Here is a 25,466-nt window from a genome sequence, read left to right as displayed (position 1 = left end):
GTGCCTGTCTTAGTGTGTTTATAAGCAAAGAGTTTTCTTTCCTCCCTAGCCTCTGTGAAATGCCCCTTTCCTTGGCTTCAATATCTATTTTTCATTCCCATAGATTTCTGGTCATTATGGAGGGATAGGTGTGGTTGTCATGGTGACACATTTGACCGTACCCTCCCCCACCCTGCAGGTGTGACAAGCGCAGAAGGGAGCAGGAGAGTAAATACATCGAGGAGCTGGCTGAGCTGATCTCTGCCAACCTCAGCAACATGGTCAGCTTCAACGTTAAGCCAGACAAATGTGCCATCCTCAAGGAAACCGTCCGGCAGATCAGGCAAATCAAAGAGCAAGGTACCAGCTGCCCAATGCTCTCTACTGATACCACTAGTGTGCTCTTAATATCAGCATGTTTTTGATTTTAGCTTAACAAAAAAAGGAGGTAGGAGAACATGGTTAGTCATTCATAAATCATTGCTGTAGTATTTGCTCAGTGCATGGTTTTATGATTAGGAGGATGCCGTGTCAACCTGGGCTGTAGAGACTGTCAGTGATGAAGCTGTTAGGTGGTGGCTGCCTGGCCTCGGTGTTTGTGTTTGGGGGAAATGAACACCTGTAATTGAGTCGTGGTGGTGATGGCTCAAGGCCATGGTGCTCCAGGCTCATGTGTCTGTTTGCACTGGAGTGGCAGGCCCAGCCTGGGAGACGGATGGGACTGGAGAGCAGGGTGGAAGGGGAGGGCTCTCAAGATAAGCGAGGGATTCCAGCACCATAAATCCCCCCCCCCCCCCCCCCCCCCCCTTGCCCTTTGCGGCTCTGAAGTGGTTGGATCGTGTAAGCAGTATGGTATTAGCTCCATCTAGCCTTCAGGTAAATTATGTGCAGTTTATACCGATGCAATTCACTCGGATTAGACCGGTGAGAAGGAAGGAAAGTTATTGGATTGGTATCCACCCCAGGGCCACAGCTGGCTGCTGCTGCTTGGAGCTTTGTACAGCCAAGTTGCCATAATTACAGGAAGTGAATGATGAAGGCCCTCTTGTTCTGTTACCTTTTAACCACCTATCTCTTGCCCTCTTTTTCTCCAATTCCTTTACTCCTGTCTAATTTAGTTCTACTCTTATCTCTTCCCTCACATTAGTGTTAGCCTTGTGTAACTCTAAATAAAGAACCAAAAGCTATTGTTGTTCAAGATCTCCCTTCCAAGTGTATCTCTCTTCGAATCAGAATATGTTGAACACTGAACTATATCATGATTGAATCTAATGGTATTTTTAGAAGTGTATAAACTTTGTTAATACTGCCTCCTGGTGGTGGACAGTTTAATTTTTAGTGACATGGTTGGCTGGATAACTGGTGTCTGGAGGCTAATTTTGGTCTCCTGCAAAACTGTTTTGCAGTTTCTAATTTATCCTCATAATTCCACAATGGATATCAAGCTGCTTGTTTAGAGTTATGTCCTGCAATGTGTGTTGCACTATAATATTTGGATTTACCTTATCTAATGTGAAGTGACTGGATCCTTGTCCCTCTGCAGGGAAGAGTTCATGCAGCGACGACGACATCCAGAAGGCAGATGTGTCTTCCACTGGTCAAGGGGTCATTGACAAGGACCATCTGGGACCGCTGCTGCTACAGGTTAGCCTGTGGACAGGGTGGGGGTCAAAGGGCAGTGGAATTAGGTTCACCTCCTTATGTTGAATCGGTGACATACAAGGCTGTGATTAGCTCTTTTATGTGCAGCTGGTCACAAACATTCGTATTGATAGTTATTGACAAACACAATTATCTCCCCCTGTTCCTCCCTCCCCCTCTCTCCTCTGCCTCAGGCACTGGATGGGTTTCTGTTTGTGGTGAACCGGGAGGGCAGTATCGTGTTTGTGTCTGACAACGTGACCCAGTACCTACAGTACAAACAGGAGGAGCTCATCAATACCTCTGTCTACAACATCCTCCATGAGGATGACCGGGAACAGCTGCACAAGAACCTGCCCAAGAACAACGGTGCGAGACACACAGTCCCAATAAAACTTGAACATATGTCATTTCACTTTTTTTTAGTGGCACTGCAGAATGGCATGAAAGTAATTATTGTGTCCCTTTATCTCATCCAGCACCCAATGGTGGGTCATGGGGAGGAGAGGCACTGCGGCAGAAGAGCCACACCTTTAACTGTCGTATGCTGGTGAAATACGGTCACGGACAGAACTATCAGAACCATGGTCCGTCTGAGGGTCCCAACAGGCAGCGCTACGAGACCATGCAGTGCTTCGCCCTGACCCAGCCCCGTGCCATGATGGAGGAAGGAGAAGGTAGTGGGCTAGGGGCAGGACATCCTCAATCATGTGTAACAGTTAAATGTGTATTTTCTATTTATGATGCAGACCTGCTGTACTTCTCACATTGACTTTCTGTAAATGTATTATGGGAACTGGGACAGAAGTGTTGTAGAGCCTGCTCTAGGTTTATTTGAGAATGATTGTGTATACTGACTGGGCTGTGGCTGTGTATGTCCAGACCTGCAGTCGTGTATGATCTGCGTGGCCCGTCGCGTCAATGCAGTGGAGAGGACCGAGAGGTTCAGCACCCGCCATGAGCTCTCAGGTGAGACGACTGTAAACGCACTACAGTCACGTGTTCATTCTCTATTCAAATGCTCGCGCCATTCGTTCAATCTGAGTAACCGAACACGCTCTCAAACTGTTGGGATTGTCTATTGATCTGCATATATTGAGGACTGTACTGTTTTAGAACATGAATTTGAGTCTTGGACACAGATGGAATAATTTGATTTTGATCAACACAACATTTGTTGATCAAAATGAAATAAGAATACAGTTGCAATATATGTGACCCCTGTGGTTGTGTTGTCTGATAGGTAAACTGATAGAGATCGAACAGCAGAGTTCTCTCCACACCACCATGCATCCAGGCTGGGAGGACCTGGTGAGGCGCTGCATGCAAATGTTCCTCCATCGCAGCGAGGGCCAGCCCTGGTCCTACAAACGTCACTACCAGGAGGGTAAGTCTCTCTGCTATACTCTTCTCTTCTGGCTCCCTGCAATATAACCATGTCTTCTCACAATGTCTCACCTTGATACTGAGCAACAAATGCACAAGTACAAAGCATCTCTGCTCCTAATTTATAACAGACTACTATTAGGTGATAAGCATTTTGGTTGGTCAGTCTCATTTTCTGTCTTCATGGTTCTCTCCAGCCTTCCTGCATGGCCGTGCCGAGACGCCATCTTACCGGTTCTCTCTCTCCGACGGCACCCCGGTCACTGCTCAAACCAGGAGCGAACTGTGTCGTAACCACACCTCCAATGAGCCACCCACCTTCCTTTCTACCCACCTGCTACAGAGGTTAGTATGTCAGCTTGGTGCGCTCAGAACCATGGCATCACCATCACCCACTCAGTGTAGGATTTGACTGTTTTCTTTGTCCAGTTGTAGTAGGTCAGATTGAGGTTTTTACTGTATTGTAGATAGTGTTTCCCACTCCTGACTTCTCATTCTCCTTCTCCCTGCCAGGGAGCAGAATGGCTTCCAAACCAACCAGGGGGGTGTGATGAGGCACCAGGGCATGGGCCTCCCCAACACCCAGATAAACATGGCTCCTGGAGGGGGCATGGGTGGCATGAATAGGGGCTTCGGCATAGGGGCAGAGCAGGGGCACGTGGGTCAGAGAGGCGGACCCCCGTATGCAGCTGGCAACAGGATGAACTCCATTAATCAGACTAACTCGATGAATCAAATGAACCCTTCGATGCATCAAATGAACTCTGAAATGAATTCAATGAACAATATGAGTCCGATGAATTCCATTAATCAAACAAACTCCATGCATCCAATGAACTCTCAGATGAATTCCATGAACCAGATTAATTCTATGAGTCAGATGAACCAGATAAATCGGATGAACCAGAGGAGTCAGATGAGCCTCCCTGGAATGCATCAGCAGCATCTACAGCATCCTCAGCAGCAGCAGGCCCCGTTCCATGGAGCGGGGTACGGCATGGGGGCCATGACTAGCCCACCCCAGGGCAGTCCAGGTATGAATCCCCCCCAGCAGAACATCATGGGATCCCCTAGAGTAAGGGGGAGCCCCAAAATGTGCGCTAGCCCCTTCTCTCCAGGAGGTATGCACTCTCCCATGAGCTCGGGTCACCCAGGGGGGTCTGGAGTGAGCACTGGCTTCTCTAGCAGCTCCCTAAATGCCCTCCAGGCCATCAGTGAGGGGGTGGGCACCTCTCTACCTGCACTCACCTCTCCACCCGCACACAAGCCTGACAGCTCCCCAAGCGTCAACTCCACCCAGCAGGGACAAAGCCAGGGGCAGGGCACGGTCTGTAAACCAGGCAGTTCAGACTCAAAGAGCCCGGGTAGCTCACTGGCCAGTGGAGGGGAGCAGCAGCAACATACCCCCACCACAGAGGGGACCTCAGACAAGCCAGACAGCCAGGCCAACAGGGAGGGCCCAGCCTGGGGAGAAGCCAACAGACGGGGCCCTGACAACAAGGGGGGCCATAAGAAGCTCCTGCAGCTCCTCACGTCCCCTACAGAGGAGCAAGTGCCCCCTAACCCCCAGGCTGGCCTTGGCACCACCCCCATGGGCTCTAAGGCCAAGGAGCGCATGGGGGGTATGCCCAGCCCCTCCACGGGTGTGTCATCCTCCACTGCTGCAGTGGGACAGCAAGGCCTAGGAACAGGGGCTGCAGCAGTACACTTTGCCAACCAGTCCCTGCAGGAGAAGCACAAGATACTCCACAAGCTGCTGCAGAACGGCAACACCCCAGATGAGGTGGCCCGAATCACAGCTGAGGCCACGGGAAAGGTCACTGATGGTGGTCCAGAGGCTGGGCCAGGAGGTCCAGGATTGGGGCCAGGGTCAAGGGGGGCTGAGATGAAGCAAGAGCTGCACAGCCCCAAGGAGAAGACCCACGCCCTCCTCCACTACCTCCTCAACAAGGACGACTCCGAAGGGGCAAGGAGTGATGTCAAGCCAAAGCTGGATGAGCTAGAGGGGAGGGGAGCCTCAGGGGTCACAACCTCTGAACCCAACCCCATGGTGGGGAAGGTCAAGACTGAACCGCCTGATGAGGTAGGAGAGACATTGTGCCTTTGGTTAATTAATTTATATTTATTCAGCAAAGAGCAGCTTGTTAACATTTGTTTGTTTTCCTTCCCAGTTGGAAACCCTGGAGACAATTCTTGGAGGCTGCAGGAACTCCAGCGCTGGGTTTTATCCCGAGCCCGACTCCAGAGCAGGAAAAGAAGGGGGGAACCAGCGGGGAAGTGGCCCAAACAGTTTGCATGGTAAACTAGCATGAGTGGCTCTTAATTCTGAATAGATAATTCCAGAAGTGCTAATATGTTGCCCATTTTTTACAATGACTTATGCAGCAAACCACACATCCTTACCATATGTAGAGTGTTTGTCATTGGCCTGTACTGACCCTTCCTCTGTGTGTTCCAGATGGGGGGAGAGGAGCCATGATGTCTGCCCAGCGTGGTTCCCTCCAAAGGGCTCTGTCATTGGTCGCTAGGCCCCTAGATGGTGGTGGAGGCCTGGCAGGGAGGAGGAACGTCCCCTGCCCCACCCTCATCAAACTGGAGAACATGGAGGCCCCTATCCGGCCAGGCATGACCAACGGTTTTCCAGGACCTGGAGGCATGGGTATGTGTCCACCACAGGGTGGTGCCGCGAACAAAGAACTTACTTGCTCACTTACGTTGGGTTGATTGGTTTCAGCATGTGGATTTTGCCTCTTTCCCTCTCAATCTAGTGATCTTTCTGGCCTCTCCTTATTACACTCCAATGACAGCACTGCTGTTCAGTACTACAGTTGGATGTATTTAGTTAATGGACGTTAACAAGACTGTTCCCTAGGAGGTATGAACAGGGCTATGGGAATGCCACAGCGGCCCTCCATGGCAGGGCAAGGTGACTGGGGGATGCCAAGGTCCAGTGGCAGTCCTGTGGGGGCACCAGGACACCCCTCAATGGGCCGGCCAGGGATGGACTTCATCTCCAAGGGCATAATGAGAGGCCCCTTGGTCAACCGATCCAATAGTTTACCTGGCAACACCAGGTCTATGCTGAAGCAGCAACTCATGGAAATGGGTATGTAGAGTGTGTGGGCGGGGTGAGTGAATATTACATGTAGTTTGTTTGAGTATTTATGACCAACTGTATGCGTGTTCATGTTTGTGTATGATTGGTTCATGCTGAATTCCACTCTCTGTAGCTTCCAATGAGGTGAATATGGGGATGAGTCCCTTCAGTGGGCAGGGTCCTCCACCTCACTCCCCCTCCTGGCCTGACAGTGCCATGGGAATGGACAGACCACCCACTAACACAAATAGGTGAAAAACCATCTTAATCATAAACACACTCACATTTATACACACTCGCTGTCTACGTCATTGTTCCCTCCCTCATCTGTTTGCTGTCTCCTGTTAACCCAAACATAATTAGCACTTGGTCTGGAGTGTGTTGGCTCCTCTGTATACAGTACAACTGGTGCCTGTACTGTACTAACCCCCCTCCTTGTTGTGTACCAGGCGTCCGTTTGGGAACCCCCTGGATGAGCTCCTGGTTCCGCCCTCCACCAGCCAGGGGCAGAGTGATGAGCTGGCACTGCTGGACCAGCTGGACTCTCTGCTCAACAACACTGATGTTATAGCCCTGGAGGAAATCGACCGGGCCCTGGGCATCCCCGACCTCGTAGGACAGGTACCTTATGAGGACTTCCAGATAACATGGAGCTGAGTCCTTAATTTACAGTGCCTATAAACCATGTGACAAGAATCATACTGTTATATTGACCATGTCTAACCTCTCTCCTTCCCAGACTCATGGTCCAGAGCCACAGCCAGGTCCGGGGCGGAGGCCCCCATCGGAGCCCTTCGCTGGCCCAGGACCAGACACCTCCATGGGGATGGAGCAGAAGCCCATGTATGGCCAGGGGTACCCAGGACCCCCCTCTATGGGCATGCAGTCAGCTTATGGGGGTAACCCCATGCAGGGCCAGTCCCCTGCTGGTTTCAACCCCATGATGAACCAGATGGGGGGCCAGCAAGGCTCAGAGGGCTTCCCTGGCATGGGGGAGATGGGCCACCCCCGCGCCAACATGAGACCCCGCATGAGTGCCATCAAGCCCCTTAGACAGCAGCTGGTGCAGAGGTTACAGGGCCAGCAGGTATGAGCATATGGCACACGTCACTTCAAAGTTGCAGGAAAGGCTATATTTGATTGATGTCTAGATGTAGAGGCACGTGACCGCAGGCAGGTGGATCACCTATATGGATGGAAAATGTGACTAACTTTATTCTTTCCCTCTGTAGTTCATGAACCAGACCCGTCAGGGTATGGGCATCAAGATGGAGAATACCCCTACAGGAAACCCCACGTTGCGGCCTGGGATGCAGCCCAGTATGGGGAGTCAGGTAGGTAGTCACACCACTCCCATGTCATGTTCCATAAAATCAACATCTGGTAGGGCAGACCACCTCTCGCTCTCACACACACACACTGATTAAACCCATCCTGTTGCCATGCAGGAAATCAAATGTTATTGGTCACATACACATGGTTAGCAGATGTTATTGCGAGAGTAGCGAAATGCTTGTAGTCATATCAGTGTTTTCCCCTGTCTGTTTGTTTGGGCAGCCTGGATTCCTGAATGCTCAGATGATGGCTCAGCGCAGCAGAGAGATGATGACACTACAGATGAGGAGACAGAGGATGATGATGCTAATGCAGCAGCAGCAGCAACAGGCTGCAGCAGGAGGCTTCAGCCCCCCACCTAACATCACGGCCCCTGCAGGCATGGACAACCCAATGTCAGGACCCACCATGAACCAGCCAGGACAGGAGCAGTTCAACTACGGCGGAAACTATGGTCTGACCAGGATACATTTCCATTTATTTATTAGGCTTGATGCATCTCCTCCATTGGCTATTCTCTAAAATAGAAGGCTCTATACTCCTGTCCCTACTCCCTTTCCCATTCATACCCTTCTGACGAGGAGTTTGCCCATTCATAGGGGTTGTAATGTTAGCTGTCCTCTTTCTAACTGCTATTTTTAACACATCATTACAAGTATGCATTGTTCATTCTAAGACCTGGCTGTCCTTACAGGAATGAGCCAGCAGGGGGACCACTCGTTTGTAGGTGCAGGCAGCAGCCCGCCCAGCAACATGATGCCAGGTTGTGTGGGAGTGCCTCAGAATCCCATGATGCAACACCACCCCCACAGCGGCCCCATGTACCAGTCAGCAGACATGAAAGGCTGGCCACAGGGTGGAATTCCACGGAACAAGTATGTCTGATACGCTGAATATAATGGGGGGGAAAACAGTACTTCCTGTTCTCTCGATCTTCTCTGTTCTTTCTGTGTTTCAGCTCATACCCCCAGCATCATCAGTTCACCCAGCAGGGGAACCCAGGCCAGTTTGGGGGGCCCATGATGAATGGCTCCATGGGCGGGCCAGGCCCGGTCAGTGGTGCTGGTGGAGCACAGATGGGCCTGAACTCCATGGGAATGGGCCGGATGCCAATGGGACCTGAACAGGTAGATTGTTTGAAATGTGTTAATACATTAAAATAGTTAAAGGTAATAACTTCCCGGTAGTGGTTTGATAGCTCAGCCTGAACAGTGTGGATTTATTGTAACATCTGTCCATCCATTTTGTCATTTACAGAAATATTGCTGAACATTTCTGTAACCTATAAGTGCCCTCACCAGGAGGACAGCAAAGACTGCAGTGCCCCACCTATGTGTCTGCAGTGTGGGTGGGAGAAGGGATGGCTAGGGCACAGCCCCAAGATCTTCTCCCTCCACTGTTCTCCGGCTTGCGCGTGGAGGACACTCATAATAAGCCACAGTGAAAACAAACCAACTACACAGTGAGAGACTCTGGAATAAAGATACACCTCATACCTAATGCAGCCTCCCGTTGTAGGCTTGCCCCTCTCTGGGTGGAGTGTGTATGACCTTAGTTCAAGAAGAGGCCCTGCTTGTTCTTCCTGTGGGAGTGTGTCTGCTACACCAGAGGAGGCCGCATCGTATGTGTGCTGGGCAACAGAATCTATTTGATACAGGATGGGATACGGTACAACTAGCTATGGCTGCACTTTACCAGAGGGCTTCTATGTAAAAGGCTGTTGCAATATATCTTAGTCATTACAGCCTTACAAGATTCAATGCATTCACAGCATTGGTTTCTTTTTCTTTTATCCTTTGGATATGCCCCTCTATTTAATTTTTTTAAATAAATTTTGGGAGCTGTTTGCGCAGGTTATTTCTATATTATGCAGATTCAAGCAATACAACTTTCTATGCTTTAGATGGAAACTGAGTGTCAAACTCATAAGCAAACGGTACTGCAGTATTAATATCACAATTTATTCAATGTGAATACGAATTGTAAATATGCTACAAAAGTATCGCACATGCTTTTTATAGATCACTTTTTTTGCACAGAGTATGAGACTTGGTCAAATTCTAACTTGTGTATTTGTCTACAAGGTCAATACCATTTTAGTTTGCAGTTTATTTTAACATTTTGAACTGAGTGAGGGTTTCCCACTTTCCACTTTGTCATTATCCTCTGAACATGTTTATTCTAAGTGATAACAGCCATGTGTTTCTTTTTAGAAGCACTTTTATTTGGATGTGGTGCATTGACAGTTTGGAGCTTTGAAATTATCAAAAGGTTTGGTGGTGATGGAAACTAACACTGGATTGCAGTGAATGAAGAAAGGACAGTCTTTCAAATGAGCAGAGCTTCCTGGCAAGCTGCTATGTTGGCGTGTGTATGAGTATTATAGAAAAGATGGGGTGGCGTTATTGACTAGGGACTGTTTATAAAGTAGTTCTTCCTTTCTTTCCTAGCTCTCACTAGTGTTTTATGTCCTTTGACTGTTACTCTTGACTCCAAGAAATGTACCTTAAATCTTGCGCAATCCAAAGATATTTTTCCAGGTCTTTGTATGGTTTTTGACAGTGTACATTTTTATCTACGAGTTGTATATGCGGACAGTAACTAGGTACATATCATCATATTATGATATTGTACTGATAGCATAGGGGACTGAGTACTGTTGTTCAGAAGCCAGTGGGTAGCTAACAGTAGCAGTGATGGGTGATTCAGTGACTGGTCGAAGCCCTTTGCAGTGGCATGCAACAGAATGAAAGGCATATCAACCTTTTTTTCCTGAAAATAACATTCTGTTTTGTCCAGGTTAATTACTTAAGTAATTTCATTATGTAGAAATGCAATGAAGTCAAAAACAAAGGATTCACCTGGGTATGTTAATTTTTGTAGTTTTCCTTTGTTTTACAGGATGTATATTCCGACGGTTTTTGTCTCGATGTTGATAGGGCCATGCTATCCTGGATCCTTGGGACATCTCTAAGTTGACATTTTTTTTAAAGGTTAATGTTGGGTAAGGGTTATGGTTAGTGGCATTCCAAAGGAACTTGGCTAGCATTAACTGATGTTGATATTGATGTAAATACAAATTTCTATTTAAACACTCATGGCTCCAACAGTTGTCTTTTGTCCACAATTTATTGCTCAAGAAGAATTGAGGGTTGTCTGAGGCATGGCTCATCTCTGGATCTTGAGACGGACACCAAGAACTTTTCATAGGGTGGAACAAGCTGGAAAAGACTGCCAAGAACCGAGTGCGATGGAGGTTAATCTTGGCCTACTCTACCAATGGATTGATGAGCCTATGTAAATAATGGTTTAAGCTGCGTTTTAGATGAGCAGCCAAATCCTGAAATGTTTTTTCACTATTTGGTCTTTTGATCCTTTAACATCAGATCTTTTTCAGAGCTGATCTGATGGGTGAAAAGACCAATTGGTGAAATAAATTATCAGAATCGGGCTGGCATATTAACACACGTGCACCAAAGGTTCAAATCAGGGTCAAATTGCTTTGTCCTTCTCGTGGCGCAATAACACCAGAGGGTAGCGCTCTTGACACTGTCCACCTCAAGCCTAATACTATTATTACTTATCTGGGGGCCCATGATTTATATATATATATATATATACTGCTTCAATTCGCATTCACTGGCGTATTTCACAGGTGCAACCCAGGTATAGTGTGTGTGTTGAACAAAAATATATAAACGCAACATGTAAAGTGTTGGTTTCATGAGCTGAAATAAAAGCTCCCAGAAATGTTCCACACACACAGCATATTTCTCATGTTGTGCAACAATGTGTTTACATTCCTGTTAGTGAGCATTTCTCCTTTGCCAAGATAATCCATCCACCTGTCAAGTATGACATATCAAGAAGATGATTAAACAGCATGATCATTACACAGGTCACCTTGTGCTGGGGACAATAAAGGGCCACTAAAATGAGCAGTTTTGTTACGCAACACAATGTCACAGATGTGTCAAGTTTTTAGGGAGCGTGCAATTGGCATGCTGACTGCAGGAATGTCCACCAGAGCAGAGCTATTGACCGATAAAATAGTTAATTTCCCTACCCTAAGCTGCCTCCAACGTAGTTTTAGAGAATTTAGCAGTACATACAACCGGCCTCACAACCGCAGACCACGTATGGCGTCGTGGGCGTGCGGTTTGCTGATGTCGACGTTGTGAACAGAGTGCCCCATGGTGGGGTTATTGTATGGGCAGGCATAAGCTACGGACAACAAACAATTGAATTTCATCTATGGTCATTTGAATGTACAGATATACCATGAGATCTTGAGGCCCATTCCTCCCCCACCATCACCTGATGTTTCAGCATAATGCATGGCCCCATGTCGCAAGGATCTGTACACAATTCCTGTAAACTGAAAATGTCCCAGTTCTTCTATGGCCTGTATACTCACCAGAAATGTAACCTGTTAAGCATGTTTGGGATGTTCTGGATCAACGTGTACGACAGCGTGTTCCAGTTCCCTCCAATTTCCAGCAACAAAGCAAACCCATTGAAAAGGAGTGGGACAATATTCCACAGGCCACAATCAACAGCCTGATCAACTCTATGCGAAAGAGATGTCACGCTGCATGAGGCAAGTGGTGGTAACACCAGATACTGACTGGTTTTCTTATCCCCACCCCTACCTTTTTTAAAGATATTTGTGACCAACAGATGCATATCTGTATTCCCAGATTAGGGCCTGACGATTTTATTTCAATTGACTGATTTCCTTTATATAAACTGTTACTCAGTAAAATCTTTGAAATTGTTGCATGTTCTGTTTTTACATTGTTGTTCAGTATATTTTACTGCAACAAGAAGGAATTGAGTGAAAAATTTTTTTACCGTAAAGAGTGTAGCCCACATCCCAATAACATTGCATAGTGGTTGTTTTACACAAATGACAGCTGTGGTTCGATTGCTGCCTTCACTTGGTGCCAGTTTATAGCATGTGAATTAACCATGAACAAGACAGACAGTTGATGTCATTTGGGTGGACTGCAGTCTACCAAGCGGCCACATGGGTGCGGTATATTATAAGGTATTCCAAAAAAACATAGACAGAGGCTACAATACGCATGCATGCCTAAAGTATTCAGGAAAGATACAATATAATTTTGCTGTTTTGTGATTGTTCGGCTTTAAGGCAAACAAATGTTAGGCATATATTACAGTGTAAGCTAGGCCCCATCTGTAGCCTACAAAACCTTCCCAGTCAGAACCCACTAGGCATACACTGGTTCAATCAACATTGTTTCCACCTCCATTTTAATGAAAGTACGTTGAACCAACGTAGAACAGACGTTGAATTGATGTCTGTAGCCTGTAAGAGGGCTCTAACTTTCCTCTGAAAAAATGTATGATTGAAAAGCCAGTTCAAACAGGGATTTATTGTTATTGGAAAAATAACAGAAAACGTGGCATATTTCATCCACAAGTAGGCTAAGCATATTACGCAGATTTAATTTAAAATAGTCTAAATTATTTAGCGTACTTATGTTACAGTATAAACGTGCTATTACTATATACTTTGTCTCTGTGTGGGAATAGAATCTATAACAGTCAGTCTCTTTCTTGGTAGAGCACCCCACCCATCTGCGGCCTGTTTCGTGGATTACTGTTTGTTAATGTTTCAATCAGCTGTGTGTTGAGGAATGTGGAGCAGTTTAACCTGAACTTCCCCAGGTGTGCCGAGGCGCCTCTCAGTCTGGGCCGCACCGCCCGCCCCTGCCCTTGGCACAAAGCTATCACACAAAGACAATCCCACACTGGCCGTGCCTCAGAACGCCGGGGCTGCAGCTGTGCGCGTCGCCAATGCAGGGAAATGGGAAAACATTGCACCAGGGAGACAGAATAAATCTTATAACGAATTGCCTTTCCAAAAACAGTTTAACCCCTGCCCTGCCAAAATAGAAAACGCTAGTGTAGAGGATCCTCAACTAAAACACAATTTACATCAGTGTTTTAGCATGTTCCAAATTGCTATTACATTTTTTTTATGAACAGACGTTACTTAATTCCTGATTAGACCTAATGCTTTCCTATAACTTGTGCTGAATTGTCAAACAGATTAGCAATATTTTCTGCTAGTTATCATTGTCAATATCTGTCACGACCTCTCGACTCAAGACTTATTATATATACTGTATGCTAACTTGTAAGTTGCTGTTGTAGGCTGCATTAACTGTTAACTGCCTCAGCTCCTCAATGACTTAATTCTGATAGTAAAAAGTATTTTGAATAGTTGAAGGTGAATGATATATTAAGAAGTAAGACCCCCCACCTATATTTTACAAAAACGGATGTTATTCCTGAACTTAGTCCAGGGAATGTTTGTCTCCCTCATCTCTCCAAGCCTGTGCATCTTATGTGCACAAATGAACAGTATATGAATGTATTATGCCTAACTGAATGTGATGTGGAGTGGGAATGATCTGTGACACACATACCATAAAAGTCATGTTTAAAAATAATTGTCTTGTTTTAATAAAAACACAATTTAAGGTACATTGTATAAAAAAATAAACATTTTTTTCACATAGTGTGACATTGTAATATACAATACAGTTTGTCGCTCAGGAATCTGAGAAAATGAATGACTTTTCTTTATAAAATGTTGAATTTCGACATGTTTCACAAGAAAACTTATTGAGCAACTACACAACAGGCAAAGCTGTTTGCAGTAACTGCCATGGTCCCCTGGCTAACACAGTCTATTCGGACCCAATCGTCTCTGAGATCCGAGATCTCGAAATGGATCGAATGCCTTGAGTGACAGTTCCTCGCTTCTTTAGAATGTCCATCGAAAGTATTTTCTAGCATGGGAGTTTGCAACTTCCCTACTTGGCTCAAGGTTTGGTAGTGATAAAATGTCACATAATGTAACCTTGTTCATTCATAGTGGTGGTCGCTCTGGAATGATGGGTCGATACTCCGAGAGGTCTAGCGGCACATGATTCTGTCATCCGAGCATCCATTCTGGAAAGAGAGAAAATAAAAACGTTTAGGTCAGTGTTTGCAGTGAAATGATTTGCCTACTGAAACGCATGTGAAACTGAACATAATTTTGCGCAGTTATAAACAAACCCATTTACGCACAGTTAGACTTTTCTTATTACTACTAACAGTTAGGTCAGAAGGGAGACACTAGGTAGCTCTTGTAAAAACTCATAAAGACGTGTCAGAGTGATATTTACCTCGACAGTGATGCTGGCCAGCTCTGCGTTCAGGGTTGTCAGAGGTGTGCGGGGCACGCTGCTCTGCTGGCGGTTATTTTCCGGCTCGTCCAGTTCGACCTGCAGGTCCCAGATGTAGTCAATGACGTGTTGGAGGATCTCCACCTTGCTGGCCTTCTTGTTGGTAGGCAGAGTGGGGACCAGCTCCTTCAGCTTGCTATAACAGCTGTTCATGTCCTGCAGAAACACGGTCATCTGCTCGTCCAGCAGCGGGATCTTACATTTGGAGATGGAAAGGCTCTGGTCGGATAGGCACCGCACCATGTCCTTGCCTCCAACCTTGCTCTTCAGTGCGCAGGTAGGTCCGACAACCTTCATATTGGCTGATATTGTAGTTTCCAATGGTGCGTAAAAAGATAAGCGAAGGCTCCAAACGTCTTGTTAGTAGTCTTGTGAATGTTGTCTCAGTGATGTTGACAGTTCTCAACAACGCACGAGTGTACAGCTTTGAATTTATAGTAGACTATTTGGGGGCGCCCACAGCTGTCCTGTTTGCAGAGCGAGGGCCAATAGCACCGCCGTTTTAGCGCTAGAAGGACGGCTCACAAATGCGTTATTGGCCAATGGGAGCGCGCGCTGGTTATCAGGATTTACATTCTGTTTGAGGGATGCTGTTACAAATCGAAACAAATTTCTGTCTTTTTACGGGTGAGATGTGGGAATCCAGCTGTCCATGGTTTAGGGACTCTGCAGGTGTAGAGTTCCTGGGGACACTCAAGGGGTGGTGTTGGGTATGTGTGCTGTGTTTGTGAATGTGTGTGGGATGGGATTGATTGAATGGCTGATGGTAATAACCATAGCGCTTGAGAATTTTCTCGCCCAATAACCGTTAGAGAGTGCACCACAGATATGACCATGTTATTAAGGTGCCATAAACGTATACCTACCCAGACTATGGATCATAAACTGGTTTATTACCATTGGGTAGTATATGGTTCAAGTCCATTCAAACAATTTGCTAGATCTATAGGCCCAACACGCACATTCACAATTTAGTGTAGCAGTACTTCTTTATTATAAGGGTTTATTTATACATGTCTGTCTTTGGTGCACTTTCTCCTGTTAACATAGATGGCAGAGAATCTGTTGTCTCTTTATTGCCTACTTACAAACTGCACTTTTACAAACTGCACTTTTAGCACAGACTCTTTCCTCTCGTGAAGGGAAGTTCCTGTGAGCAACTTCACGAATTCCTTCACATGTTCTCCGTGTGTGCTCAGCCTTGTATGCACATTGAAATTGCATTGCTCTGAATCTTCCCCCAGATTGTCCAAACAAGACGGGGCAGACTGGCAGGCGCCAGCGCCGTGACGTCACCCATTCATCCGAGCCTTGACGCCTGTCAGCCTGGCGCCGAGCGGGCGGTCGCTATGGAGACCTCAAACAACAGGCTCTCATTCCCCCATTCACCTGCATAGCGCGCAAACCCTGAGAACAAACTGGCTGCGGTGATCATCATTCATTTATCACCTTAAATCACTCTGATGATATTACCGCCCCACGCACCTGGAAACGGCCATTGTTGCCAGTTTACTCGAAAATACTATTTAGGGAAAGAAAGATAAAGACGGAGAGCTGTAAAGTGAAAGCATGCTTTTGTACCGCATTTTTACCAAATTGATAGGATAAGTTGTGGCAGCATTCCTTCACATGGAAATATGTCTATATGCAGGAGTCTGTCTCTCTGTGGATGTCTCATTACATGAACACACTAGCAACCAGCAAAATGTGTTATATGAAATATGCAGCTTTTCTAAAAGCTAGAATGTCCAAGAAAAAGTTATGTATTCATTAACAAAGCTATTGATTGCAAACAGTGTTTTAAAGTGCAATTATATGTTGTGCAACATTTTAAGACCATATGCAAAAATAACTATAAAGGTAATATTTTCTGTTTTTAATTAGTTTTTCCCCCCTAGTTTTTCTGGTGATATCTAGGTTAATTTTCTTATGTATATAATTGCAATTGTTTTTAATACTACATTTATGAACTAAACCCATTGTTATAAGGATCCAAATAAATTACGCATAGGTGTAGGCAACCAGCCTCACAAGCAAACATTATGACTTAATTTTCTTTTTACCAGTAATAATAGTTAACAAGGAACCTTTTTTTACTTGCTGCAGTAGCCCCTAAACCTAATATATATATATTGCCCTCTGTCCCAGGTCGCAGATGACATGGCAGAGGGAGAAGGGGGCAACAATGGGAGTGCGGTGCAGGGATTGTGGGAGAGAATCTAGACTGGAGCCACAGTGTCTGGAGCGCCCCTCCATTCCCCTCATCCAGCTTTTGTTCAGCTGCAAAAGCTATCAGCACTTCCTACTGACACCAACAATAACTCCACACAGCTGGGCCCTTTTCAGCCTGTTTGCACCACATCAAGGCAATGGAAGAGAGAGAGGAGAGAGGGAAGAGGCAGAGGAGGGAAAAGAAAAGTGAAACATATTAGCTCCTGATTTTAACTGACAGAATAGCAATGCCTCCCACCATCACCCACTCTTCCATGGCCAGTCATTCATTGTAGTTAATGCTGGAATGCAAACTGACATGTAATTGCACCAATGAATTATAATGATGTGTGGTAAAAATTTGATCCCACGTTGTATTTCATCTTTGTACATTGTATTCTGTATGTATCAATGTCAACACATGCAATTAAAGCATCCATCAAATTACTTGATGATGGCAGCTGATGACGGAGACACTAGCATCCTTTTACTTCTTTCTGGACAAGACAGCAGCCTTTGACACAGTGAATCATGAGATTTTCATCAGCAGACTTAAGAACTTTTTGGGATTCTCTGGCACAGCACTCCAGTGGTTTTGCTCCTATCTGACTGATAGACAAGAATTTGTGACACTTGGAAATTATGAACCCAACCCTGCCACAGTCACTCAAGGGGTCCCACAGGGCTCTGTTCTGGGGCAACTCCTGTTCTCTATATACATGCTGCCACTTGATATACTAATCCAAAGATTTGGACTAAACTTTCATTTTTATGCTGTTGACCCACAAATATATTTGAGAACAAAAGGGGACACTGAGACTGTAACAACCAAACTGACAGAATTGTCTAGATGCAACCAAGAGATGCATGCAGTTGAACTTCCTAAAACTTAATTGCAGCAAAACAGAGCTTGTGCACTTTGGCTCTAAGAGTGCACAGAGTAAGATGAGCACTTTCAAAAATTTTCCACCTGTATAACATTGCTTGAATCAGGTTATTCTTGTCCACTGCGGATGCTGAGAAGCTTGTCCATGCCCTGGTAACATCTCAGCTTGACTCTTGTAATGCACAGCTGACAGGAATCGCAGTAAGGCTTCTGTCTCGACTCCAGATGATGCAGAACGAAGCTGCCAGGATGCTCTCACAAACTACACAAAAAACTCACAGCACCCCTATTTTATTCAACCTCCATTGGCTTCCTGTTCAATACTGGATCACATTTTAAATTCTGCTGCTGACTTTTAAGGCCCTTAAGGGTGATGCACGTAAATACATATGCAAACTTCTAGAGGACTATTCCCCCAGCACGCACGCTACAAACATCAAACTCAAACAGCCTGGTCACACCAGGCACAAACCTTTGCAGCATGGCTGACAGGGCCTTCTGACATGTCGTCCCACAGCTCTGGAATGCTCTACCTACAGATGTCAAGGAGTCTGCTTCAATTTCCTTTTTTTAAACACATCTAGCTTTTAATGTTTGATCACTTAATCTGCTTAAAGTCTATATTTTGTTTTAGTAGGTAATGGTTTGAGGTATCGTTATTGTTTTTTCAAATTTTTTATGTATTGTTGCTGAATTTTGTTTGTGTTTTACAAATAAATTATTATTACTATCAAAAAGGCTGGCATGCAAGATTTTCAGTCTGTCACTCAGAAGGAACACTGTGTACAGCACAGCAGTGTTTTCAACAGTTTGTGCCAGTACAGAAACTTCCCCCCCCCCCACAGCCTTGTCATTATACTGTAAATTGTCCCATTTGTAGAGGGGAAGTGTATTGGCTAATACGCCCTCTTTATCACTACAGAAAGTAGTTCCACAAAAGCAGAGTACAGGAAGTAGTGAGGGGAGAAGTTGGTGTTCAGAGGGAAAAGGCCATTCCAGTAATGTTTTAACCATGTTGCTGCTGCTATTATTACCATGGAACAATAGCTACTGCTCAAAGGGCTTCCTGAAACATGGACCTTCTAAAACAGTGTTGTCAAACTAATTCCATGGAGGGCCTAGTGCCTGCTGGTTTTTGTTCTTTCCTTTCAAATAAGACCTAGACAACCAGGTGAAGAGAGTCCCTTACTAATTAGTGACCTTAATTCATCAATCAAGTACAAGGGAGGAGCGAAAACCTGCACACACTCGACCCTCCGTGGAATGAGTTTGACAATGATTATGGATATCGTTGTTAGTTGTGGACGTCACACTTAGCAATAATCATTCAATCATATAACATGACATAATATAGAATCTATTTTATAATGTAATTTAACTTGAGCACAAGTACTCACGCACCAGCGCGCACACATGCACACACACACACCATCTCCCTACAGCTGTGAGATTAGTTTCCAGTTCCCAGTCTGGCTCTTCCTATTTGGTCGATAATGATCACACCTGCACAGGTATGTGGAGAAGAGGGGCGTCATTCATATGGAAGTGGTGCGGTGTCACGTATAGAGAATGTGTGATGTGATAGTGGAACGCTGTCATGGTTTTTTCATAGCTGCCTCAATGTCAAATGTATAATGTTGATAGTAATTGAGACACCTTAGTAGCAGGGACAATAATGATGATAATATGGAGTGGGTGGGGCTGAGTGTGTCATTTCTGCTTACTCAATGGGTTTGTTATGATTGGTTCCCTGTGGTGACTGCTCGTCTCTGCCATGGCCTGCTATGCCCTGCCCTGCTCTGGCCTGGTCAGCCATGGCGTCCCCCTGGGGAGACTGGCCTCTAATGAGCGCCTGGCCGTGGGGAGTCAGTCACATTCTGTCCGATGACAGGGCAGCTCCTGTTCACAGATGTGTCATCAGCAGAACAGGCTTGCTGCTGTAAGGTCTGGAGGCGTCTGAACAGTTACTGTATGTGAGACTATTTATTTTCCTGAGCTCCACAGGCTTGTCCTGCTCTGAACTGAAATACTCTGAGAAACAGCATGTTGCAGGGGGAGGTGGTGTTGCTGACAGCTGAGAGGATGAACAAAGTTAGTTCATGGCTACGTCGCTGTTCATCCTAACAGTCTATTAATTGACATCAATATTGTCAGATCTCTGGATTATAAATGTAACGTGTTGTATTCACTGATCGTAAGTGCTGCGGCCATAGATGTAGAGATCCATCCAGTCCCACAGTTGTCTAGGACTGTGTCCTTGGCCCTGGCTGCCCTCTCCCTCACACTCAGGGACAGGCACATCTTGGGCACTCTGCATCCAGCAGCAGCTTCTGTGCCTACGCGTTCACAGTGGGACCAGCGGACCTCGGCCTAACCCCCTGTCTCCGCCTGGTTCCCACACACACTATCAAAGCCCTTTAATGGCTTCTAATTAGCTCCCCATCTGCTGGTGACGGCGCACTGGTGGCATGCAAAAGCACCCATTGAGAGCATCGGCATTGTGCTCTGGAATACTTTCCACTCCAGTGGCAATTGTCTGGAGAGAGTTTTAGCCAGGGGGGAGTGTTCTACGGTCAGGGGTTTGGGGAAGGGACAGACAATGGAAGACAGTGTTACGGCTTGTTGCAAATCTAATAATGCCAGAGTCCCTTCCATCCCTAGACATCCTCTACACTACCCCCCCTTACCTCTCCTTTCATTCTCACAGTTAGGCCTCTCTAAAGTGTTCTACATGGAGAAGGTGCTGTTCTGTGTTCCGTTTTGAGTGTAGGTAATAAACCTGATAAGGTGTTCCGATTCATTACGTTGCATACGACTCTCCAGCTCTACCTCTCCACAGGGGAAACAATGACTCTACCTCTTTAGAAACTGCGATGTCTTCTAATGAGGCCTAGTCATTAGAAGCTCCTCTAGTGGCCTGCTATGCTATATGTGAATAGGGCCTGTGTTTGGACTACATGGTCCTCACACAGACAGACACAATAACAGACAGACAAACAAACAGACAGTGGGGCCCAGCTCAGGTTCAGTAGATCCATTAGGGGGAACCAGCTGTTCACAGCGGGGGAGGACTATGGAGGACTATGGGGACCAGGGCCCACTGCTGCTGGGCAGCTGTCACCAGCAGCAGGGAGATGATAGAGGGCAAACTGCTGCTGAAAATCATCAACTCAACCAGCCAGCCTCCTCTGCCTCCCCAGACCAGAGCACATCCTCACCTCAGACTACCTAGCGCATTGAACTGGACATGGAGAGTTCCAAGTCATCTAGCTTACGATCATACACACTGGGACCTGATCAAATCTGTTTTAAATTACATGGCAGAGATATACACTGTTCACGAGTGTGGAGTGTTGTTCAGAAGCATCAAGATGCTGAATTAATAACAAGATGGAATGCTTTGTGGTGGAGTATAGGCATGTACTCATAATTGAGAATATTTAACCTTTAAGATAGAGAGCCTTTATTTCAGATGATGCGTGAGTGCCTGTGTGTAGGCTGTGTGTGTGTGATGAATGGTCAGTCACCTGACCTCTCTCCCTATTACACACACATCCCCACAGCTGCACAGAGGCGTCCAGTCAGCACAGCCAGGGGACATGGGAGCCAAACCCTAAAGATGGAGCCTGGACAGTGGCAGCTGGGCAGCTCACAAAGCCCCATTCAGAGGGCCCAGGGCTGGGGACAATGGCTGGGCCAGGCTGAGCCCTCTCCTCCGCTGTTCCACCCAAAGATTAATACTTCAGATCGGCTTCCCGGTGGCAGGCTCAGCTAAAAGGAGAGCCCTCCTGTTTGTCAGTGGGCATTGTGCAAGTCGCCTGAGAACCAACCTCTTGGATTGGCTTGACAAATGAGCTCCGCCATTGACAGTGAAAAGATTGTCCCACCACTTTTGTTTTGATTGTGGCATGTATATAATCAGGTTATTTGGGTGTTGGTTTTTTGTTTCTCTCCCTTTAGGCACTTGACACTTCTGCACTTTCGAAAGGGCAATGATGAGGCTTCCTCTGTTGTTTATTGTTTTGTTTATCTAAGCTATGTTGAATGAACATCACAATCATGATGGTATTGGATGTTGGAATTCATACATCCATTCCATTCATCCTCCATCTTTTTCTGAAGATGCGGTACAGGAGCCACAGGTGTGAGCGTGAGTCTCAGTCAACAGACTTACATAGTTATTGCTTTGTATTCTATGCAGGCTTCCCCATCTACCTGACCTAAACAAAGTGTTAGAAAGAACACCCTCAGTGCGGGAAGCTCAGTAACATAATACAGTGTTAGGTGAAGTGGTGTGATGTGAGATACCAGGGCACAGTGCCCTATGGGAGGGTCCGCCCTCAGCCTGGGAGTGGAGTGCAGGTGTTTAGCTCCCAGCAAGGCACCATTTCAGGTTTGACTAAAATAATCCCCCCCACCTCCCTCCATGTAGGAAACCATAGGTGTCCACTAAACAACGCGCACAGTCAGTCGCACACCTGTGCTCACAGGAAGTTGGCTAATCTGTTTAGATCAGAACAGTTCATTGCACAGTCCTAGAAAATATTTCATCAGGAGAACTTGAGGCAAAGAAATGTTGTCGTTGATAACTATCAAAGCTATGAGATTTGTCTTTAAGAGTTCAACATCTAAACTATGCTTCTAGTGGCATCTCCTTAAGCTTTCTTAAGATTATTTATAACAATAAAAACCAATGTTATAACAGTTCAACATATGACTCGAGAAGTTTGAACGATTTTTTATATTGAAACAGTTTGTGAACAACTTTGGTCCTCTAATTGATTACAGTAAAGGATGATTCATCTGTCCATCTGTCCCGTCTGTCCCTGTGTGTTGGCTGTATTCTCACGATAAAGGAATTTGACCGCCACATAAACACAGACCCCCCTACAAGCCCTCTAACCCCCTCCCTACAGCCTCATTCCCTCAACGTCTAAACATAAGACACTACTCTGTTTCCCTGTCTCCCCCTCTCCCTCTCCTTTGACTCCTTGGTCTCCCCTACTCTTCCCTCTCTCCTTCCTCTCCCCCTCTTCTAGCTATAGCACCACTCTCATAGTCATGCCGGCAACAGCACCTCAAGGATGCTCTTGTTTCACACGTTGTCTAAGGCACGCTCAGCTAGGACGTCACCCTGCTTCTCACCCAGCTAGGGCCCACTTCCAGGAATCCACTTAAAGGTAGCAGAAGGTGCCCTAGTTTTAAAGTTCTTTCCCTGGGATTGTTTCAGGGAGTTAACAAAGGGGGATAGAGTGTGTGTCTGGGTTTTACACGCTAGTGTGTGTGTGAGTGTGTGTAACAGTGCGTATGTGTGCACATGAGGGGAGGTGTGTAGGATTATAAAGAGGAAGTGAATGGGAAGTACACACTCAGTGACAGAATGGGAGGGAGACATTCCTTCGCAGGCCCTTCCCCTCCTCCTCCCTCCTCTCCACTCCTCTGTCGCTCGCAGGCCCTGGGAAAATCAAACAGGTGGTTTGGCTCTGGCAGGAAAGCTGGCTGGGCCCGGGGTAGGCAGGCTACAGGCTGCTGGGGGCTATCAAAAGCTCTTAGGCCCAGCTTTAGGCTGGCGCTCTGAATGGCCCTCCGCTTCATTATCATGTGAATTCTGGGAACTGCCTTGGACCCCCAGTAACACAAGTGAGCTGCCCATATGGAGTTTGCTTGGCAACTAGGGAGCCCCTTGTCTCCTCACCCCTCACTCTGCACCCCTCCCTGCGCTACCCTTCTATTCCACCACTCCTGATATCAAAGGAGGACAAGAAGGAGAGAGACACTGAGGGGCCCAGCAGCTCCCCCTGTAACCCCCTGGTGGGCTGGACCACACAGACTAATATTGGACAGGCCTCATCATGGTCATTTGACGCTGCCTGCTGCCCTAGAGGGAACTTTAAGGTAGTGAACCTCTGGGTGGATTTAGCATCCTGACGTATTCTAGTTGTAGCTATGATTGACAGAGACACTGTGAGCCTCCTCTTAGTGTGACAGGGGGTCCCAAATCAATGAGAATTTATTTATCATTTCCCATATCCTACTCTGTGAGAATAAGAGTGTAGTTTGTAACACAACAGGGTCAGTGGAGTGTGCCAACCCAAACCACACACTTTGACCTGTCTCAGCCAGCCTTCATTGTTTGTATGTGACACATTTACAAAACATTGTGTATCGAACATTAACACGATTTGCCTGACGACTCGAACTGAGAAGAAACCCACTCAGCACAGACGTCAATTCAACGTCTATTCTACGTTGGTTCAACGTAATTTCACTGAAATTACATGGAAACAATGTTGATTCAACCAGTGTGTACACAGTGGGAACGTTCCTAGGCGTAGCTGGGCGTTTGGCCGGAGCAATGTGTTTGGATAGCCAGGCAAAAACACAATCACAAAGTTTTTAAAATTGATTTATTTAACCTTTATTTAACCAGGTTGTAACGATCGTCGTCTGAAGATGAGGAATCATCATTGGACCAAAGCGCAGCGTGGTAAGTGTTCATGTTAATTTATTAAAACAGAACACTAAACAAAATAACAAAGAGAATGAACGAAACGAAACAGTTCTGTCTGGTACAGACACAAAGACAGAAAACAACTACCCACAAAACACAGGTGGGAAAAGGCTGCCTAAGTATGGTTCTCAATTAGAGACAACGATAGACAGCTGCCTCTGATTGAGAACCACACCCGGCCAAACACACAGAAATAGAAAACATAGAACACAAAACATAGAATGCCCATCCCAACTCACGCCCTGACCAAACAAAAATAGAGACATAAAAAGGATCTCTAAGGTCAGGGCGTGACACAGGTAGGCAAGTTGAGAACAAGTTCTCATTTACAATTGCGACCTGGCCAAGATTGTAACGTCCTGACCAGAGTTCTTATGTGTTTTGCTTGTTTAGTGTTGGTCAGGACGTGAGCTGGGTGGGAATTCTATGTTGTGTGTCTAGTTTGTCTGTTTCTGTGTTCAGCCTAATATGGTTCTCAATCAGAGACAGCTGTCAATCGTTGTCCCTGATTGAGAATCATATATAGGTGGCTTGTTTTGTGTTGGGGAGTGTGGGTGGTTGTTTCCTGTCTTTGTGTTTTGTCTGCACCAGCTAGGACTGTGACGGTTAGTTTGTTTTGTCATTTTGTATAGTGTCTTGTTTTGTGTTTATTAAATCATGGAAAATTACCACGCTGCACATTGGTCCTCAGATCCTTCTCGCCTCTACTCGTCTGAGGAGGAGGACGACTTAGACTGCCGTTACAAAGATAAAGCAAAGCAGTTCGACACATACAACAACACAGAGTTACACATGGAGTAAAACAAACATACAGTCAATAATACAGTAGAAAAATAAGTCTATATACAATGTGAGCAAATGAGGTGAGATAAGGGAGGTAAAGGCAAAAAAAGGCCTTGGTGGCGAAGTTAATACAATATAGCAAGTAAAACACTGGAATGGTAGATTTGCAGTGGAAGAATGTGCAAAGTAGAAATATAAATAATGGGGTGCAAAGGAGCAAAATAAATAAATAAATACAGTAGGGGAAGGGGTAGTTGTTTGGGCTAAATTATAGATGGGCTATGTACAGGTGAAGAAATCTGTGAGCTGGTCTGACAGCTGGTGCTTAAAGCTAGTGAGGGAGATAAGTGTTTCCAGTTTCAGAGATTTTTG

At 45.9% G+C, this 25,466-nt stretch overlaps 2 protein-coding genes and 1 long non-coding RNA gene across 9 annotated transcripts in view; 2 read left to right on the top strand and 1 right to left on the bottom strand.

Annotated features, from left to right (window-relative positions):
• Positions 1-10,545, top strand: part of LOC120060322 (nuclear receptor coactivator 3-like) — a 30,804-nt gene extending 20,259 nt beyond the window's left edge. For 6 of the 7 annotated variants that reach the window (XM_039009585.1, XM_039009533.1, XM_039009552.1 and 3 more), the window contains 19 exons: positions 179-339; positions 1,523-1,623; positions 1,815-1,989; positions 2,100-2,297; positions 2,503-2,589; positions 2,864-3,007; positions 3,204-3,351; positions 3,520-5,089; positions 5,178-5,304; positions 5,465-5,665; positions 5,879-6,112; positions 6,237-6,354; positions 6,553-6,724; positions 6,843-7,190; positions 7,336-7,437; positions 7,661-7,892; positions 8,133-8,313; positions 8,397-8,565; positions 8,696-10,545. In XM_039009585.1, the coding sequence (XP_038865513.1) occupies positions 179-339; positions 1,523-1,623; positions 1,815-1,989; positions 2,100-2,297; positions 2,503-2,589; positions 2,864-3,007; positions 3,204-3,351; positions 3,520-5,089; positions 5,178-5,304; positions 5,465-5,665; positions 5,879-6,112; positions 6,237-6,354; positions 6,553-6,724; positions 6,843-7,190; positions 7,336-7,437; positions 7,661-7,892; positions 8,133-8,313; positions 8,397-8,565; positions 8,696-8,707 (4,480 nt within the window). In that variant the 3' untranslated portion in view covers positions 8,708-10,545. The remainder of the gene's footprint in view (positions 1-178; positions 340-1,522; positions 1,624-1,814; positions 1,990-2,099; positions 2,298-2,502; positions 2,590-2,863; positions 3,008-3,203; positions 3,352-3,519; positions 5,090-5,177; positions 5,305-5,464; positions 5,666-5,878; positions 6,113-6,236; positions 6,355-6,552; positions 6,725-6,842; positions 7,191-7,335; positions 7,438-7,660; positions 7,893-8,132; positions 8,314-8,396; positions 8,566-8,695) is intronic. The other variant, XM_039009575.1, reaches the window with a different exon arrangement.
• Positions 10,546-13,904: 3,359 nt separating this feature from the next.
• On the bottom strand, positions 13,905-15,136 carry LOC120024981 (DNA-binding protein inhibitor ID-1-like). The gene is made up of 2 exons (XM_038969381.1): positions 14,644-15,136; positions 13,905-14,425 (listed from the first exon to the last, which is right to left on the bottom strand). The coding sequence occupies exons 1-2, from the start codon at positions 14,998-15,000 to the stop codon at positions 14,390-14,392; spliced, it is 393 nt and encodes a 130-aa protein (XP_038825309.1). The 5' UTR covers positions 15,001-15,136; the 3' UTR covers positions 13,905-14,389.
• A 115-nt stretch (positions 15,137-15,251) lies between these two features.
• On the top strand, positions 15,252-17,381 carry LOC120024985. The gene is made up of 3 exons (XR_005472961.1): positions 15,252-15,413; positions 15,948-16,130; positions 16,852-17,381. It is a non-coding gene; the product is annotated as an uncharacterized LOC120024985 (long non-coding RNA).
• Positions 17,382-25,466: the final 8,085 nt, after the last annotated feature.

Source organism: Salvelinus namaycush, chromosome 2, assembly GCF_016432855.1.
Source record: "Salvelinus namaycush isolate Seneca chromosome 2, SaNama_1.0, whole genome shotgun sequence".
NCBI lineage: Eukaryota > Metazoa > Chordata > Actinopteri > Salmoniformes > Salmonidae > Salvelinus > Salvelinus namaycush.
The sequence above is the reverse complement of the archived record's forward strand: the minus strand, read 5'-3'. Positions and strand labels throughout refer to the sequence as shown.